Genomic DNA, 17,654 nt, shown 5'->3' on the forward strand with positions numbered 1-17,654 from the left:
GACACTGATGGAAGTCACAAGACTGTTCTAACTGCTGATGAGAAAAGGTACTTAGCAGTTTATATTTACTTAAACTTTTGCATGTTCTGTGTACTGTGGGAGACCAGATACAGTGCATCCAGAAAGTATTCACAGCGCTTCACCTTTTCCACATTTTGTTATGTTACAGCCTTATTCCAAAATTGATTAAATTCATTATTTTCCTCAAAATTCTACAAACAATACCCCATAATGACAACATAAAAGAAGATTGAAATCTTTTTGCAAATTTATTAAAAATAAGAAATGGTGCTCAGATGCATCCTGTTTCCACTGATCATCCTTGAGATGTTTTTAAAACTTGATTGGAGTCTACCTGTGGTAAATTCAGTTGATTGGACATGATTTGGAAAGGTACACATCTGTCTATATAAGGTCCCACAGTTAACAGTGCATGTTAGAGCACAAACCAAGCCATGAAGTCCAGGGAATGGTCTGTAGACCTCCGAGACAGGATTGTATCGAGGCACAGATCTGGGGAAGGGTACAGAAAAACTTCTGCAGCATTGAAGGTCCCAATGAGCACAGTGGCCTCCATCATCAATAAATGGAACAAGTTTGGGACCACCAGGACTCTTCCTAAAGCGGGTTGCCCAGCCAAACTGAGTGATTGGGGGAGAAGGGCCTTAGTCAGGGAGGTGACCAAGAACCTGATGGTCACTCTGACAGAGCTCCAGTGTTTCTCTGTGGAGAGAGGAGAACCTTCCAGAAAAACAACCATCTCTGCAGCAGTCCACCAATCAGGCCTGTATGGTAGAATGGCCCCACAAAAGCCACTCCCCTGTAAAAGGCACATGACAGCCCACCTGGAGTTTGCCAAAAGGCACCTGAAGGACTCTCCGACCATGAGAAAGAAAATTCTCTGGTCTGATGAAACAAAGATTGAAACCAGGCACCACTCATCACCTACAGTGGCCAATACCATCTCTACAGTGAAGCATGGTGGTGGCAGCATCATGCTGTGGGGAGGTTTTTTCAGCGGCAGGAACTGGGAGACTAGTCTGGATCGAAGGAAAGATGAATGCAGCAATATACAGAGACAAAATAAGATATAAACTACAGCGCTAGCAAACGCATCAATAAATATAGTGGAAAACAGTAAAAAGTGAACGGCCATATAAAGTGACTGATGTGCTCCAATCCAAAAAAAAAAGTGCAAAGTGCTCCAGATTTTTCAAGGTGCGCAAAATACCCCCTCCTGTGTCCCCACTCACCGGATGGAATGGACCCCTAGCTTTTCAGTCTAGGGGTCACTTCAGGCTTATAACGGTGGCCAGGGATGGCAGCTTGGCATCAAATCATTAGGCAGATCTCACTTGTTATAGATACTCAGCCGAGATAATTAGTATCCAAAAACAAAATGAAAGGAAGGGACTATAGTGAAGTACCCTTTGGAAATAGATTTATTACGCATATAAAAATGGATGCTTACAAGAAGCAAGATAAAATCAGGCATAAAAAGTCAGAGCTGTGAGTACAAAAACGCCGCTCAAAGCGTACGTTTCACCGAGACGATCGGTCACAATCGGACATCGAGTCTGCAGACCCACGATCACACTCACGGAGCTCGCGGCAGGGTCGTGCGCGCGTCCACACAGCGGCAAATTTAAAGGGAGGTACCTGTACGCCCATTTGCCTGTCCGTGCCATTCTGCCAACGTATATGTACATGCGGCGGTCGGGAAATAGTTAATGTAGACATGCAACAAGAGGAAACAAAAAGAAAGTGTAAGTGTAAAGCAAAGTAATATAGGCTCTTCATCAATAGAGCTTTTTCAGTTTATATCAGAATAAACACTGAAATTGAATTTTCACTGTGAAACTTAAGTAGGGCTGTTTCACTGGTTGAGCATGGAAGAGCTATCCTTGCATCGGTGAAGCCACGTTAAAGCGGAACTATGCATCACAACCTGATCAAAAAAATAATGTCCTTTAGCAAGGAACATACATTCCACATTAATAATTATGCTATCAAAATGAGTGTGTGCTGTAAATTGCCTCCAGCATTGCTCCTGTTTCTTCTTGCCATGGGCTGCCATTTTGCTGAAGCCCAGAGCCCATGAGCAGCAGTAAATCATAAAGCTGAACTAAACCCATCGATTTAACCGTTTCAGATAGCGGTTACATTCCTGGAATGCCGGGATTGCTAATAGTAATATTTGCTTTTGTCCTCATCCAAACTGTCAAACCATCAAATGGCTAACTAAAAAGTAAAAATACCCCCGCAAGAGGTTGATGGGACTTTAACAGCAACTGAATAGTAAAAAACTATTTTATTTAGTACAAACTGACGAAATAGATATGCACATAAAGTGATATATATAACAGTGGAAAACTAAATATATACTGGTATGCAATAGTAGAGATGCTTGTGAGGTCTTCCACGCCGGCCTATGCGTTTCGGGGCTGAGCAAAACGTCCCTTCATCAGGGGCAACTTGTGGGAAGAGTCACACTACATAATAGAATCCAGATTTAAGAAAAGGTAAGTAAATACATTATTACAAAATTTAGAACAATTGCTTGCATCAAAAAACCGTTCAGCAATGTGGTCAGATCAAGAGAAACATAACATACCCAAGCATATCAGTATAGGAAACCCATTGCCAAAATCCCGGTGGCAACTGTGTCAAAAGAACACCCCAAAATCCAAAAGGAAGCCGAGGTGTATGGCTGGCCCCACCTTGTCCACACTGGTCCACCCATATGACACCAAAGCAGCAAAGCTCACCCGAGAGGATAATATCCCAGATGAGGGCTAAGTGTGTATCTAGAAAAATAATAAACATATATGTATGAAGCACTAGTATTGACACCAGGCAATCACATGCCTCCAAACACAGATCTCATGTCCATCACCTGGACCGGGATAACCCATAATGTCCTACCTTAATGGTAGCAGAAGCCCAAGGATACCAAGAAGAGAGGTGAAAAGGGGGGGGGGGGAGAGAAAGGACGAAGATGTGTGGTGCAATATGCCAATAGGTAGCTCCAATTGGTGTACTTAAAATATTTTCCTTCACACAAGCAGTATCTGCAAATGAGAGGAAAGGAAACAGTAATATATAGACAAGCATTTGTCAATATAACATGTACTTAGCGTATTAAGTTGCCTAGGGGGAGTGAGGAACACTCACACAGTGATCTGGAGCCAAATCCTATTGAGTCCCAAAACACAATATTCGTCTGTTCGTTCAGCCAGCCACCCTCCTGAGCAAAGACGATATTTCACAGTCCGGCATGGCTTTAAATAGCTTCAAGGAGGCGGGGTCGGATGCGGCGCTGATCGACGTGCGGCATCAACACGTCATTGCATCATCTTCCAAGGATGGGAATAGGGTGGCTGCGAGGCGGCGCCGCGCTCTCTGCGGCGTCCCCACACAACCACTCAGCATGACAGGCGAGTGGACAAGTATCGCGAGAGCTCCTTTCACGGATACGTAAGAGGAGACAGTGCGTAAAGCCCAATCTCCTAGCAACAAGGGGGGCATAATAACAGTCAGCAAGGGGGGCTGCGAGATAACACAATATAGAACAACGTGAACATAAGACACAGGATGTGAATGGCGACTCCGATCAGTCAGGAAAGCTGAAGGAGGCGCCAAAGGTCACCTCAACTATCCCCAAAGGGGAGCAATATCGGGGCGCCAAAAGAGGGGGGGACCCCGAGCCATCGCTGCACGGCACCCCTCGCAGGATAAACTGCGAAGGGAGTCCTGCAACAACGGCCCACCGACGCAGGAAGGCGGCCATGCAAACGGTCAAAAAGCTGAGCCAGCTAAAAAGCTGCTCAACAATCGCCGCTCACACCGGACGCCAAATAAGAAAGGCCCCCCCCAAAGATCAATGATCATGGGAGGCCCCCCTGCGCCGGGCGGGACAAGAGGAGGTCAGTAGATGTACCCAAGACAAACAATTGCCAAAAATGGGAATGGCAAGAAGAATGCAAAAATCATAAGGCAGATGAGCATACAGAATGAGGACAATACAAATAATGGGTAAACATGAGATTCCACATAATAACAAAGGCAGATCATTATTAAAAAAAATCAACAAATTGGCAAGAATATAAAGATCGCAAAAGTGGAACAGACAAGTTCCAATGTCAGATAAAAGTCAGGACACACATTCCACACCCGAACCTTGGAGGCTTATAACTCCTTCTCACATGCCCCCGAGATGAGAATCCCTCCAGAAATGGTCTATAGCTAAGCTGTTCATTTAACCCGGGGGGCGAGGTGGCAGCAAGGTCCACAATCCAGCGGGCCTTGTTCCAATCCCTACCCCTAGGGTTGGGATGGACTCTATCCAAAATAAGGAACTCAATTCTAGGAAAGATACCATGGTGCTCGTTGATGACATGCCTTCCCAGTGGGAGATCTGGGTTGGCTTTCCTCATGGAGGTGGCTCGTAAGGAAAACTTCAATTTGGTCTTGCCAACATAAAATTGTCGACACTGACCGGTAAGAAGATATACCACCCCCTCTGTCTTACAGTTGAAAAAATTATGGGGTTTATAAGGTCTTCCGTTAGGAAGAATGGTGTCCTTTCTCGAATTAATGAATCTACATATTGGGCATCCACCGCAGGTGAAAGTCCCAAACCTTTTACATGGGTCGCTACGAAAATCGCCCACAAATTCACTATGGGCTAAATGGTCCCTTAGTGAACTAGTGCGTCGATAAGTAATCGCCGGGCGTTCGGATAAATACGGGCGTAGTGTAGGGTCGGCATACAGGAGGTGCCAAAGCCTATTAAAGATTGATTTGATTGATTCATGTTGGTTGCTGAACCTCATAATCATCCTAATTGCAGAACAATTGTCAGTTTTCCTTCGGTGACTGAATAGCAGTTTGCGTCTGGTTCGTCCGTTGGCTCACTTGAATGCCTTTTTTAAGGTAGAGTGAGAATAGCCTCTCAGGAGAAGCCTATCTCTAAGTACAGCTGCTTCGCGTAGATAGGATTCCTGATCAGAGCAATTCCGCTTCAGCCTCAGATATTGGCTGTAGGGGATTGCACGGAGGAGAGGTTGAGGGTGGGAGCTGGAGGCGTGCAAGATGGTATTCCCCGCAGTGGGCTTCCAAAAAAGGTCACTGGGGAGACCACCATCTTTGTTTTTGCTTATAGTAGTATCCAAAAAAGTGACACTGGTTTCACTGTAAGTAACAGTAAATTTCAAATTTAAAAGTATTATTTTGCTTCAAACTAATGCACTCCTCCAGCTCTCCCCAACCCCCCCCCCCCCCAACCCTCCCACAACACCAAAATATTGTCAATATATCGGAACCAGGCTGTGACATGTTGAGTATAGGATTTGAGGAACTCCTCAGATAAGGACTGCTCCCATTCCCCCAGGTACAGATTGGCGTACGATGGGGCACACGATGTCCCCATCGCAACGCCATATACCTGGAGGAAATGGGAGCCATTGAAGGAAAAGACGTTATGGTGGAGAATAAACTCAAATGCCATGACGATAAATTTGCCTAGTTTTTTTGTCATCTCTATGCGTTTGTGCAATAACATGTCTGATCACGACCAACCCTAAATGATGGGGAATGGAGCTGTATAGGGCTTCTATGTCAATAGCCACCAACAGGGACTGCTGTGAAATATGCAGACCTTCTAGACTTTGCAAAATGGTAGGTTCTCAACAAAAGGTTTGAGATGGGAGTCAACTAACAAGCTAAGATGTTCAGCGATAGCGCTGTTACCCGATACTAGTGGTCTCCCTGGCGGTGTCACAGGATTTTTGTGGACTTTGGGTAGACAATAAAAGGTTGGGGTCCTGGGATATTTTATGCGCAAAAATTCCCAGGTATCCTGGTCTATAATTCCCTGAGAGAATGCTCCATCCACCAGAGCATAGAACTGGGTTTTGAATTTTGCAATACTTGCTCTGGGAATTTGTTTATACCAGTCTTGATTCGCCAAGACTTTATTGCACATAGTTCTATATTGATCATTTGACATGATGACAATATTGCCCCCCTTGTCAGAGGGCTTAATTGTGAGAGAATGGCATTTTTTTAGATTGTCAAGAGCGAGTAGTTCAGGGGGGGATAAATTACCAACCTTTTTCTGTATTTTTAATTTCTTAATCGCCGATGTCACCAACGAGACAAAGGACATCAGGTTTGGGTTAGAATTGAGGGGAGGAAATTTATCAGATTTATTTTTCAACTTTTTTGACCGAGGGGGAGGTATTTCAACCGTCAGTTGTTCCTGAAGAAGGGAGTCTAAATCGATGGAGTCGATTAGGTCTGATGAGTCCTGTTCCTCTTAACAAGGACAGCAACACATCAAGATCATTTTCATATTGAGCATCAGGAGTTTCAGATTTCTCTTTGTTCTTAGAGTACATACTTTTAAGCAACAATTTTCCTGCGAAAAGATTTAGGTCTTTGATGACCTTGAAAGTATCGAGGTTGGAGTTAGGGCAAAAGCTTAACCCCTTAGATAACAATGTCCTCTCTTCAGCTGACAGCCTGTAACTAGATAAATTAAAGATATTAATATCCGTCACTCCGGCCTGTGCTTCCTCTGTTTTGGGGATAGGTGTTGTGCCCTGTGGAAAAAACCTACTTTTACCTACCTCCTTGTTAGAGGTCATAGCCAAACCCGTGCTAGGTTGGTACGGTTGTACACCCGTGTGTTGAGATAAAGCAGAGTTGCCACCCAGAGTACCCGAAGAATGGAAAGGAATGTCACCACGTGTATTATAGTTACCCAACGTTCCAGAAGCAGACTGAGCGGCAGAGGGAGAATGCTCTGTGATTAGTTTCTTATGCACATTGGAGTCTTCACCAGACAGGGCACGTTTCGATTTCTTCTGCCTATTCCTGTTACGATTGCGAGAGGAAGAGGAAACAGAGACAGAGGAATTAATGGAAGAATCTGACCCCCTTTCCATTATGGATTTTGTTAAACCCCTATTTTTAGAATTAGATGTATGATTGTTCTGGATCCATTTATAGGCTTTCCCTTCTTGGAATGACATTTTGTCACGCCAGAATTTCTTATCCTTCTTTCTCAGGATTTCAACAGTAACTTGGTCTACATGTGTCTTAATTTTTTCTTCATGTTCCTTCAATGCAGAAAGGCTCTTAAAGGTTTGTAATTTATTATATACCAAATCAATATCTTTCTCGAGTACCAAAATGCGATTTCTATACTCTTCAATAAGCATTTTCATCATGTTGCTGGTGCAAGACTGTAAATTAACCTCCCATCTCTTTTTAAACTCGGGACTAATATGATCAATCAGGGGAAAGATTTGGATACGAAGTCTATAAGGGTTAATGTCCTCTCTGATATATTTAATATTAAACACTGAAATTGAATTTTCACTGTGAAACTTAAGTAGGGCTGTTTCACTGGTTGAGCATGGAAGAGCTATCCTTGCATCGGTGAAGCCATGTTAAAGCAGAACTATGCATCACAACCTGATCAAAAAAATAATGTTCTTTAGCAAGGAACATACATTCCACATTAATAATTATGCTACCAGAATGAATGTGTGCTGTAAATTGCCTCCAGCATTGCTCCTGTTTCTTCTTGCCATGGGCTGCCATTTTGCTGAAACCCAGAGCCCATGAGCAGCAGTAAATCATAAAGCTGAACTAAACCCATCGATTTAACTGTTTCAGATAACGGTTACATTCCTGGAATGCCGGGATTGCTAATAGTAATATTTGCTTGTGTCCTCATCCAAACTGTCAAACCATCAAATGGCTAACTCATCACATGGCAGTTGCAGATCAACCAGAAGCAGCTTCCTTGGTTGTAAAAGATAAGGGGGTTTAATTCCACTTTAAGGCTGTCAGCAGATCGGCCTCTACAAACTCAGCAGTGCCTAAAAATGGAGAGCAACTGAACATGTGCAGAGCAGGATGAGGCAGTGTATTACTGGATTTGAAACAGTATAGACACTTATCTTTAATGTTCCACATAGTGTGGAGAGGCGACCCCATTTCACGGTGTGGATTAGCACTTTCACCCTGGTTCTTGTAAACAGAAGCATGCTGATTGCACACCTGTGGGCTGGGTTCATATACATCCCAGGGATAGAGCTCAGAGCTCCCACTTGGAGATGGCTCCACCCAAGGAGACAGGAAGTCTCGCTGAGGAGTCAGGAGGACTCCGCCCTACAGACGCGAGTCTATAGGGGAGATTTACTAAAACTGGAGCACTCAGAATCTGGTAAAGCTGTGCATGGTAGCCAATCGGCTTCTAACCTCAGCTTGTTCAATTAAGCTTTGACAATAAAACCTGGAAGCTGATTGGTTTCTATGCAGAAATGCACCAGATTTTGCATGCTCCAGTTTTAGTACATCAACCCCTATGTGTGAGTGTTGGGACAACACCCATGTTCTTTAGAGAGACTGCAGGTGGCAGTTTTAACCCTGGGTAAGCTAGGAGAGGGCTTGACCCAAGCATACAGGTCTGAGAAACAGACGTATGGCCTAGGCATGAGGCCTGAAGAAGCTGTGTAATCAGTAGGTAAGCCAGGAAGCTGAATAACCATGATGTAATAATGGTGGAACCCCCTGTGAGGGAAATTTCTGTTTGGTATGAACGTTTGGCTTACTTTAAATAAAAGTGGGCTGCAATGCCCTTGAAAATGTAGTCTGGAATGACACGTTTCTTCAAATCGCATACACCACTTGAGCTGAATCACCCCGATATCTTGCAATAGCTATACCTGCAAAAGGGACCAACCTGAAGTCATCTAGCAGGCCTTAATTTTTTGTTTCAAGTTTCACTTTAAGAGCAGTTACTCTTTACTCTTATTACTTTAAATCCAAACTTCTATTTGAAACCATGTTAAAACCTTAGCGTTCCTTGTGCTGCTCTTAGCTACCTCCAACCAAGGATATAGAGGCATGCCCTACGTATGAATGGTACTGCAGGGAGAACTCAGGACAGCCAGTTTCCCTATAATTAATGAAGAAATAGTGAACAGCAACTATAACAAATCACTCTGGTAGCTCTTCTTATTGATGACTTTTGCGAACTTTGAAATTAGATGTTGAACCACTTCTATTCAGAATCAGAAAGCATTGAACCTGCTATTTAACAAATGTACACATAATGTAAGCTATCCTTTCCAAAATCTGCTACTGGAGGCATAACTTCCCTTTACTTTATTTCAGATGTGTCGCTGTCAAGACTGAATCTTCTGATAGGACACTTCTGTGTCCTATTGTCCTGGCCACCCCACACATCATTCTGCCGACATTCCATTGAAATGTGTATAATAAATGGTTCCTGCCAATCTTATCTATATTGTTACCATTCCTGTATAGCCTGTACATTTTGGTGGCATAGTGTAATTTAGGTTCACCGATCACCTACTAGATCTGCATACCTAAGCTGGCCATAGACAGTTCAGCAAGGACTGGCAAAGATTCAAAACCATTGATAAACTAGCTAACCACTAGCAGTAATCACTGTGTTCTCCCGGTGAGGACAGCAACCCCCCCTGCCGGGAGAACACAATGGCTTTGTGGGAGATATTCCCCCATTAACACTGACCGGTGGTTTCAGGTAAGAAAATCGCTCTATCTATGACCGGATTTAGAAATGACCAGCTACCAGAATAGAGGGACAGCTTGTTTTACTCTTCTAGGGGTAGGTTTTTGATATATACACGTATAGAGTAACCAGACTTTTTTTTTTTTAAGCTTATCTGCTTCCAGACCCAACAGATGGCATAGGACAGCTTAGTAAATGTAGCCCTGGTCCTCTGTGCTGCCTGTTTATTATTACAGCACAGTAGTTGTGTTTTACTTCCTTTATCAGTAGATGGCTCAGTAGAAGTTGATAGGGATCAACTGTGCAGATGCACAAGAAGATTTAAAAGTAAGGGTTTTTTCTTTTTTTGCAGAATCATACTTGCCTAGGTGGATGCAGCATCGGTCCCCTGCCGGCTCTAAGACTAAGAACAAAGTGATCAAACACTGCCGATCGCTCGGTTCTCAGGGCTCCCAGAGCAGAGAGCTGGTGACCGTCAGTCGCCGCTGTCTGCTCTGCCCCCCCCCCCCTCACCTTTACTGAAGGGCTGGGCTGTGGAGGGAGCAGGAGGGGCCAGCTCAGGCTCTGTGGCTCACTGTGAGGCTGAGCCGGGTGCCACTCCAGGCATGTGGGTGGACCCAGACCTCATTGTCGAGATCTTGCCTGAGCCTGGACCGGCTCTGTGATGTCAGCCGACAGTGAGCTTCAGACCACTGTCTGCTAAAAACAGGTCACAGTAGTGCAGAACAAACTGCACTCCTGTGATCCATAGAAGTACAGCCAAACAAGCTTTGGCCGTACTTCTCCTTTAACCAATTGCCGACCAGCCGCCTTCATTACGGCAGGGGGACCCAATGCGCGTATCCAGTGGCTGCGATGTCGCGGGCACGTGAGCCAGAACGGGGATGTGTGTATGGAAACGCACAGATCCCTGTTCTGACAGGGGAGGAGAGAGATCTGCTGTTCCTAGTGATTAGGAACGGCATATGTCTCCTCACGTCAGTCCCATCCCCCCACAGTTAGAAACACACATGAGGGAACACATTTAACCCTTTGATCGCCCCTAGTGTTAGCCCCTTCCCTGCCAGTGACATTTACACAGTAATTCAGTGCATTTTTATGGCCGCAATGTCGCAGTCCCGCCAAAAATCGCAGATCACTGCCATTAGTAGTAAAAAAAAAAAAAAAAAAAAAAATAATAATAAAAATGCCATAAAATTATCCCCTATTTTGTGGACACTATAACTTTTGCATAGACCAATCGATATAGGCTTATTGCGATTTTTACCAAAAATATGTAGAAGAATACATATTGGCCTAAACCGATGAATACATTTTTTTTATATATTATAGCAAAAAGTAAAAAAAAAAAAAATATATAAATATATATATAAAAAAAAAAATTATATATATATATATATATATATATATATATATATATATATATATATATATATATATATATATATATATATATATATATATATATATATAATTATAATAAATTACGGGGGCAAATCCTTCCGGTCCTTAAGTGTTAACTCCACTTTTGTGGGGAAAAAAAAATAGCAAATAAAGAAAAAATATCATAGCATGTACAATTGCAATACAAGTCGTATTGTAATTGAAATTAAATTGAATATTAAATTAAAAATTACCTTTTCTTTTCAATCTGGAGCCGCTGTAATTTTCTATAAATGCAATATGGCTACATGGAGTTGTTCTGTACACAGAATGTGCACTGACCACTTCCCAGAAACATAATTTCCTGCTTGAGAGATTGGCTCAGCAATTTTCCCAGAAGTCTGCTTAAGATACAAGTCAGATTTCAAGCATCCCCCTGCAAGAAAAATGTCATTTTTGGTGAGATACTCCCAATAGGACCATGTCTAAAGGGATGCAGGCCCAGCAGATTTCCTCATTAGTGCTCTGCAGCTGCCACAGCTGATTGATTATGAAACCACTCCCATTAGACCTACTTAGCACAGAGGCACAGACAAACACACATGGATTTCTTCAAAATAACAAAAGGTAGGAATCTACAATAAAAGTTGTTATAATCCTTGCAATGTACATAGATCACCCAGAGGGGAATGTTTTTTTTCTCAACAAAAGTGGAATTACTCTTTAAGCTGGAGGATCGTAAGATCACTGTGGGTGAAGGTCATTCAATTCAGGTAAATACACATCTAGGGTGGTGATTGTAGAGTTCTTGTAGGTCAAGCGGTATGCAAAATGTATAACTGTACTTTCTCAGCAGAATCCAATATTTATTAGGGTAAAAAGATAAAATAAATGCCATAGTAACTTATATTGAACCTCCTCACACGTTGCAAAAGTTAGCATTTAAAATAATGACTGTTCCTATGCACTAAGCGCCACACTGAGCAGATCTAATGCATGCACATTTTATGCAGGTGGCCCCAGTGATAATCATGATCATGTAGATAAGTGCCCTAATTTCCATTTCTTCAGTTACGTGTGTGTGTGTGTGTTTTTGTTTTTGTTTTTTTTTTGTTTTTTTTTCTTTCAAATGAAGCCATGGTGCCATTGTCCAACAACTGCTGGAACTGGACAGTCAACAGCCCTAATGCAAATATCTTACATATTACATACTTGAATTATTATTTATTTTAAACCAGAGTTTAGTGTTACGTTTAGTCTCTTCTTGTGGTCTCTTCCAGGAGTTGCTCAAAGTAAGCTGGCAGAGGTCAAATGAGATGTTTTCAGCCGGGGTCCCTCAAAGAATGCCTCTTCCTTTTTTTTTTTTTTTTTTTTTTTTTTTTTTTATACTTTCTCTTTGTTTTTGAAGTTATTACCTGTATACAAATCATCATCCTCATCATTTATGACTCATTTTTAACACCATTAACAGGGAATATGAGATATCATTTTCATCAGTTTTTACTTTGTCACAAAATAGCACTCACGGGAGACACTGCATCAAACAGTAGTTTATTGATATGAACAAAATGTCTGTTTTCAGGGCTGGTGCTTCACGAGCAACTACAGGAAGGGGGAGCACTCTGGTTTCCTGATCTCACCGTTCCAGATTCTACTTGGATCCTCCCAATATCCTTGGGTCTTATCAACCTGCTTCTTGTAGAGGTACAGATATACTCTTATAAAGAAACTAGCCTTTTTTTAAAGTTTTTATGGATACATGTCAGAGATCCACTCCAATGTATTAGTGTATTTAAGTCTAAAGATATGATATCTAGCTATCCACCTTCCACAGTAGATAAATCCACAATATATCCAATATAATGGGGCTTTTAGGATACCAAAAAATCATGACATTCTAAATATATTCTTTTATTTTGTACCCATTAAAACATTTATAAACCAATTAACAAATTGATATTATCCATATCCACTGGTGCTCAGTGGGGGGGGGGGGGGGGGGCACTGGTGCTCAGCGGGTTGGACAGGGGAGCATTGGTTCTCAGTGGGGGAAGAGGAGGAATTGGTGCTCAATGAGGGGAAAAGGGGGCATTGACTTTCAGTGAGGGAGGGGGTATTGGTTCATAGTGGAAGGCAGTGGCGGCTGGTGCTTAACATTTTTTTTGTTTTGTTTTTTCTTGGGGGGGGGGGGGGGGGAGCGCAAACGAACTGAAAAATACTGGGAAAAAAAAACATCAATTGCAGCCTCACTGTGCCCCGTCATATGCAGCCACTGTGCCCCGTCATATGCAGCCACTGTGCTCCGTCATATGCAGCCACTGTGCTCCGTCATATGCAGCCACTGTGCCCCGTCATATGCAGCCACTGTGCCCCGTCATATGCAGCCACTGTGCCCCGTCATATGCAGCCACTGTGCCCCGTCATATGCAGCCACTGTGCCCCGTCATATGCAGCCACTGTGACCTATGCATGAATCTATCCATTTTAAATATAGGGAGGGTGACGTAACAGAGGGGCCGACGCCCGTGCGCCCTTAATGGACGCACTGCCACCGGCTGCTTATAACTCAGCCTGCCACTTCTGTTTGCTTATCTATAAGCCTTAGTGACAGTGTGCAAGGTCGCTGGATCACCATCAACTGCTGCCTTCTTTGCCCGCTGTTGGCTCACTTCAGCTTTTCTTGCAGTCAGTACCATTGCAGGACAGATACAGCTCCACCCAGTACCAAGGGTAGCATTCGTAATTAAAGAGACGGGCAGCAGAATTTTAACGAGGAGAATTGGGACAAGTCCAAGGGAGCCTGGGATTCAAGAATGCAATTTTTTTTTTTTTCCTGGGGCATTTCAGCGCTATTAAATTTTCAGTTTATCTAACTGGCATCCCAAGGTGTGAAATTTGATACAAAAATATAGAACATGTCTTTGTGGAATTTTTAAGAGGTATAGCCCAACATACATAATGGGTCAGCTTGGGGTATCAAATGAACAACACAGCATACAGAATGATGCAGCATGAAATATAAAATGTACAACGTTTCTTTTAGAATGAGCCAGGGCGGAGTAAGGAATATTTAGCATGTCATACTGAATGAGGCAGTGTGGAATAGGGAATGTTTAGCACATTGTACAGATTAAGGTGTGTGGCATACAGAATATACAGAGAATAGGGAACATACAGTGCAGCACACACTTATTATTCAGTATATAGGGAGGATCATCATTGTCACCCTAGACCCATAAGTGTTCAGGACTGCAGAACATCGTACTCTCTCTTCTTTCTTTCATTATGGGGGCTGTTCTGTAATCCACAGTGAGAGCTGGAAACGGTGATAACTGATAACCAGGTAGCAGAGACAGAGAACACAAAAATGATCAGCTTACACGATGTTCGGCAGGATCAACCTTTTTTTTTTTTTTTTTTTTGCACTTATTGAACAGATATAACAAAGATCTTTCAAATGTTGTTTTGACAAACCAACACGTTTATTGTTAGAGTTTACATACACTTATTTTGACCTCTAATAGTACCATATATTACTTTATTGAATGGTCTTCTTAAATTTGGTTCTAAATAGTTTGAATTTTCCTCACATTACTTTGAACTGTATATAGAAATGGATTCATTCGAATGGTGAATTTAAAGGTTTCTTTATTATTATAGCCAAGTTTCGGCTGGAGACAGCTAGAAGGCTTTTCTTAATATTGTCAGAAACTGTTAACTTGGAAGGACAGATGGCCCCCAGTAAAGCAATTTATTTCAGTGGTGCAGTGATAAGGGTTGCAAGCAGGCATATCCTGTGCTGACTTATCTCAGAGTGGGGCTAAATAGCAGTCCCCAAAAAGATTGCTGGTGATCACTGTGGGGGGTGTCTGTGGCTAGAGTTCTGCAGAATCCTCACTTGACTCAAATGTAATCCTGAAACCGCTCAAATTAGACCATTTCATGGTTTCCTCTGTGGTCAGGAGAAGCATTAAAAATCAGATATTCGCTCAATATGCTTTTTCATCTTCTTACAGATATTTGCCCTTCGTAAGACTGAGCTGTCTAAATTTCAGAGATACATATCCAACTTCATTCGGGCAGTGTCTGTTGTGATGATACCCATTGCAGCCAGCGTTCCTTCGGTAAGTAGTTTACTGTGCCCTGTCCGTAATGGTTCACCTGATAAAGAAGCACAGATAGCAGTGATAAAGGGCACTGTTCTTTCCCAGCTGCCCATGGAACAAACCTATACATTACACTACACTAAAGCATGGTACACACGGGCTGAATGTCGGACTGTCAGCATGTGTGTATGTCAGACTGTCAGACGAGCATCATGGAAAACCAGCAGCTGACCAACTCTCGATCGGCACTCTCAGCCAATGGTAGAGAGCGCTGATCAGAATGTTCTGGTGCGGGGGCGTGCCCCTGTCAGAACACAACAGCTCAGCGGGGGAAGTTGCTGCACTAACTTTGCATAGTTAGTACAGCAGCTCCGACCCGCTGGGTTGAATGAAAAAAACAAAATTCAGTGTGTACCAGGCTTTAGGCCCCTTTCACACGAGTGGTCTGATCGGGTCATCCTGTCAGTTTTTCAGGTAGACCAGATCAGACCCCACATTTTCCTCTATGGAGCAGCAGATGTAAATGAACTTGTGTCCATTTACACCCGCCTACCTCCAATCCGATCTGACAAAAAAAAAACAGAAGGGGATCTGTTCCCCTCCATCTGGGTGGATTGGACTGGAGGGCAGTCGGGTGTAAATGGACAGCCATTCTGTTTACATCCAGTTGCCCACGGAGCAGAGCGGGCTGTGTCCATGTCCGCTCTTCATAAGCGGAGCAGCCACAAGCCTGTCATCCACCCGCTCTGCTTAACACAGCAGGGGATCAGTGGACAGATCTCCTGTTGAGAAAAACAGATTCGGCCCATGTGAAAGGGGCCTTAGAGCCTTGTGTTAGCAAGATCCTGTTGACGCTAGAGTTGTTTACCTAAAGCAACAGTCAGCATCAGATCTACTCTGCAAGTTTGAATGTGATTGGTGGCTGTGGGAAAATAATCCCCTTAGGAAGAACATATTGATCCATCAGGCTTATGGTAACATGCACATCCAAAAAAGGACACCAATCCATACTACCTGCAGCTTGTGAGACCTTAGCTAGCCAATCCACAAGGTATGCATGAATGTAATAGGTAATCACTGAAACCATAGTAAGCAATACATACTGTATACTGCACAGCTGGAATGTGGCATAATAAAGAACAAAAATGGATGAAAGAATGTTTTTGATGCATTAGTCTGTTCTAACAATAACTTTTTTAGACAGATATAGTATTTCATTTACTTGCAGCTTTGATATCTTAATTGGAGAAAACAGAAAAAAACACATTCTGTTCCACAACAGCTAACTAATTCAAGCCCAGAACCTTATCTCCGGGTGTAATCAGCTGATCCTCCTAATTATTGGTAAACTACAAACATTTAGGTGATACATTTGCAGATTGAACTGACAGTGAGTGCTGAATGTTCCTAAATGCAGACATGATTTTTATTTTTTTTTTGCAGTGTATGGCCCTGTACTGGGTCTCCTCCAGCTTAGTAGGCCTATCTCACAATTTATTGCTAAAATCGCCAGCCGTACAACGCATCTTCAGAGTTCCACGGACAAAGGCCTACTCCGACACCCCCTACAAAGACCTACTGTCAGCGTTCATAACAAAGTACTTTAATAAAAAATAGTTCTTGTGATGTACATTGCCCTTTGTTTTTTGTCTGCCACAATACCATTTTATATTGTAGAAATAAACTTTGTTTCTATTAAATTTTGTCATAAGACACCGGTGTGTAATGTGTATATATGAAGTCTCTTCTATTCATATTACCTGACATTTATGCACTTCCCCAAGCATGGAATGGGGATTCGTTTGAACAGTAATCACAATTTATTTATTACGATCACACTGCTAGATACTGCTCTACTCTAAACATTGCAGGCCATTACCATCTGCTTGTAAATTTTTACAATTGCTTGTGTAGAAAAATTGCTCCTTTTAAAGGGAAACGCTGGTGATTTTTGGACAACATTAATATACTGATATTTTAAATTTGTATAAAATGTAAATTTTTAGAACTAAAATTTTAAAAGCCTGCTAATGGGAAAGGTGAGCTTCCTCTGCTTTTTTTCCTGTCAGCATGTTCACTATTAATTTCAGATTTGTACACTGCAGCAGATTCAGATTGGCTTCTAGTGCGTCTCCCAGTCTGGGTGCCGAGGAAAATTATATCAAGTCAAATTTCTACATTTAAAAAATATATGTAAGTCCAATTAATAAGTGTTTAACCACATTTAGGTAAAAGTAATATGAAGAGAAACAAAGCAGATGTTCTAAGGGTGGCCTGCTGGTATTTAAGTGATTGTCCAATTTACGCACACAAAAAAATCTTATATATAAAAATACATAACTTTTATTTTACATCAATTAAAAACTCTTAAGCATATAATTGGATCCCACATATGAAACCATACAGGAAAAGGAAGAATTACTGTCCAGTGCAATGGTTTAATTACGCATTTCACGATAACATTCGGCTTGTTCAGCCAAATTGTAAGAGAACTGTTGTAACGTATTGGGCGCGCATACGAAACCCGGTTGATCGCAGGTGCACCAATGCACATGCGCAAAGGAATGTTCGCACTTGCGGGAGCACATCCA

General features: G+C 42.4%; 1 protein-coding gene across 4 annotated transcripts in view; it reads left to right on the plus strand.

The window, feature by feature from the left end:
- Positions 1 to 16,774, plus strand: part of COX18 (cytochrome c oxidase assembly factor COX18) — a 59,738-nt gene extending 42,964 nt beyond the window's left edge. For 3 of the 4 annotated variants that reach the window (XM_073600500.1, XM_073600510.1, XM_073600524.1), the window contains 3 exons: positions 12,540 to 12,661; positions 14,974 to 15,081; positions 16,507 to 16,774. In XM_073600500.1, coding sequence (XP_073456601.1) covers positions 12,540 to 12,661; positions 14,974 to 15,081; positions 16,507 to 16,680 — 404 coding nt within the window. In that variant the 3' untranslated portion in view covers positions 16,681 to 16,774. Of the gene's footprint in view, positions 1 to 12,539; positions 12,662 to 14,973; positions 15,082 to 16,291; positions 16,408 to 16,506 lie in introns of all 4 variants that reach the window. The other variant, XR_012236106.1, reaches the window with a different exon arrangement.
- Positions 16,775 to 17,654: the final 880 nt, after the last annotated feature.

The sequence above is a fragment of the Aquarana catesbeiana genome, linkage group LG01, assembly GCF_042186555.1.
Source record: "Aquarana catesbeiana isolate 2022-GZ linkage group LG01, ASM4218655v1, whole genome shotgun sequence".
In the NCBI taxonomy this organism is placed as follows: domain Eukaryota; kingdom Metazoa; phylum Chordata; class Amphibia; order Anura; family Ranidae; genus Aquarana; species Aquarana catesbeiana.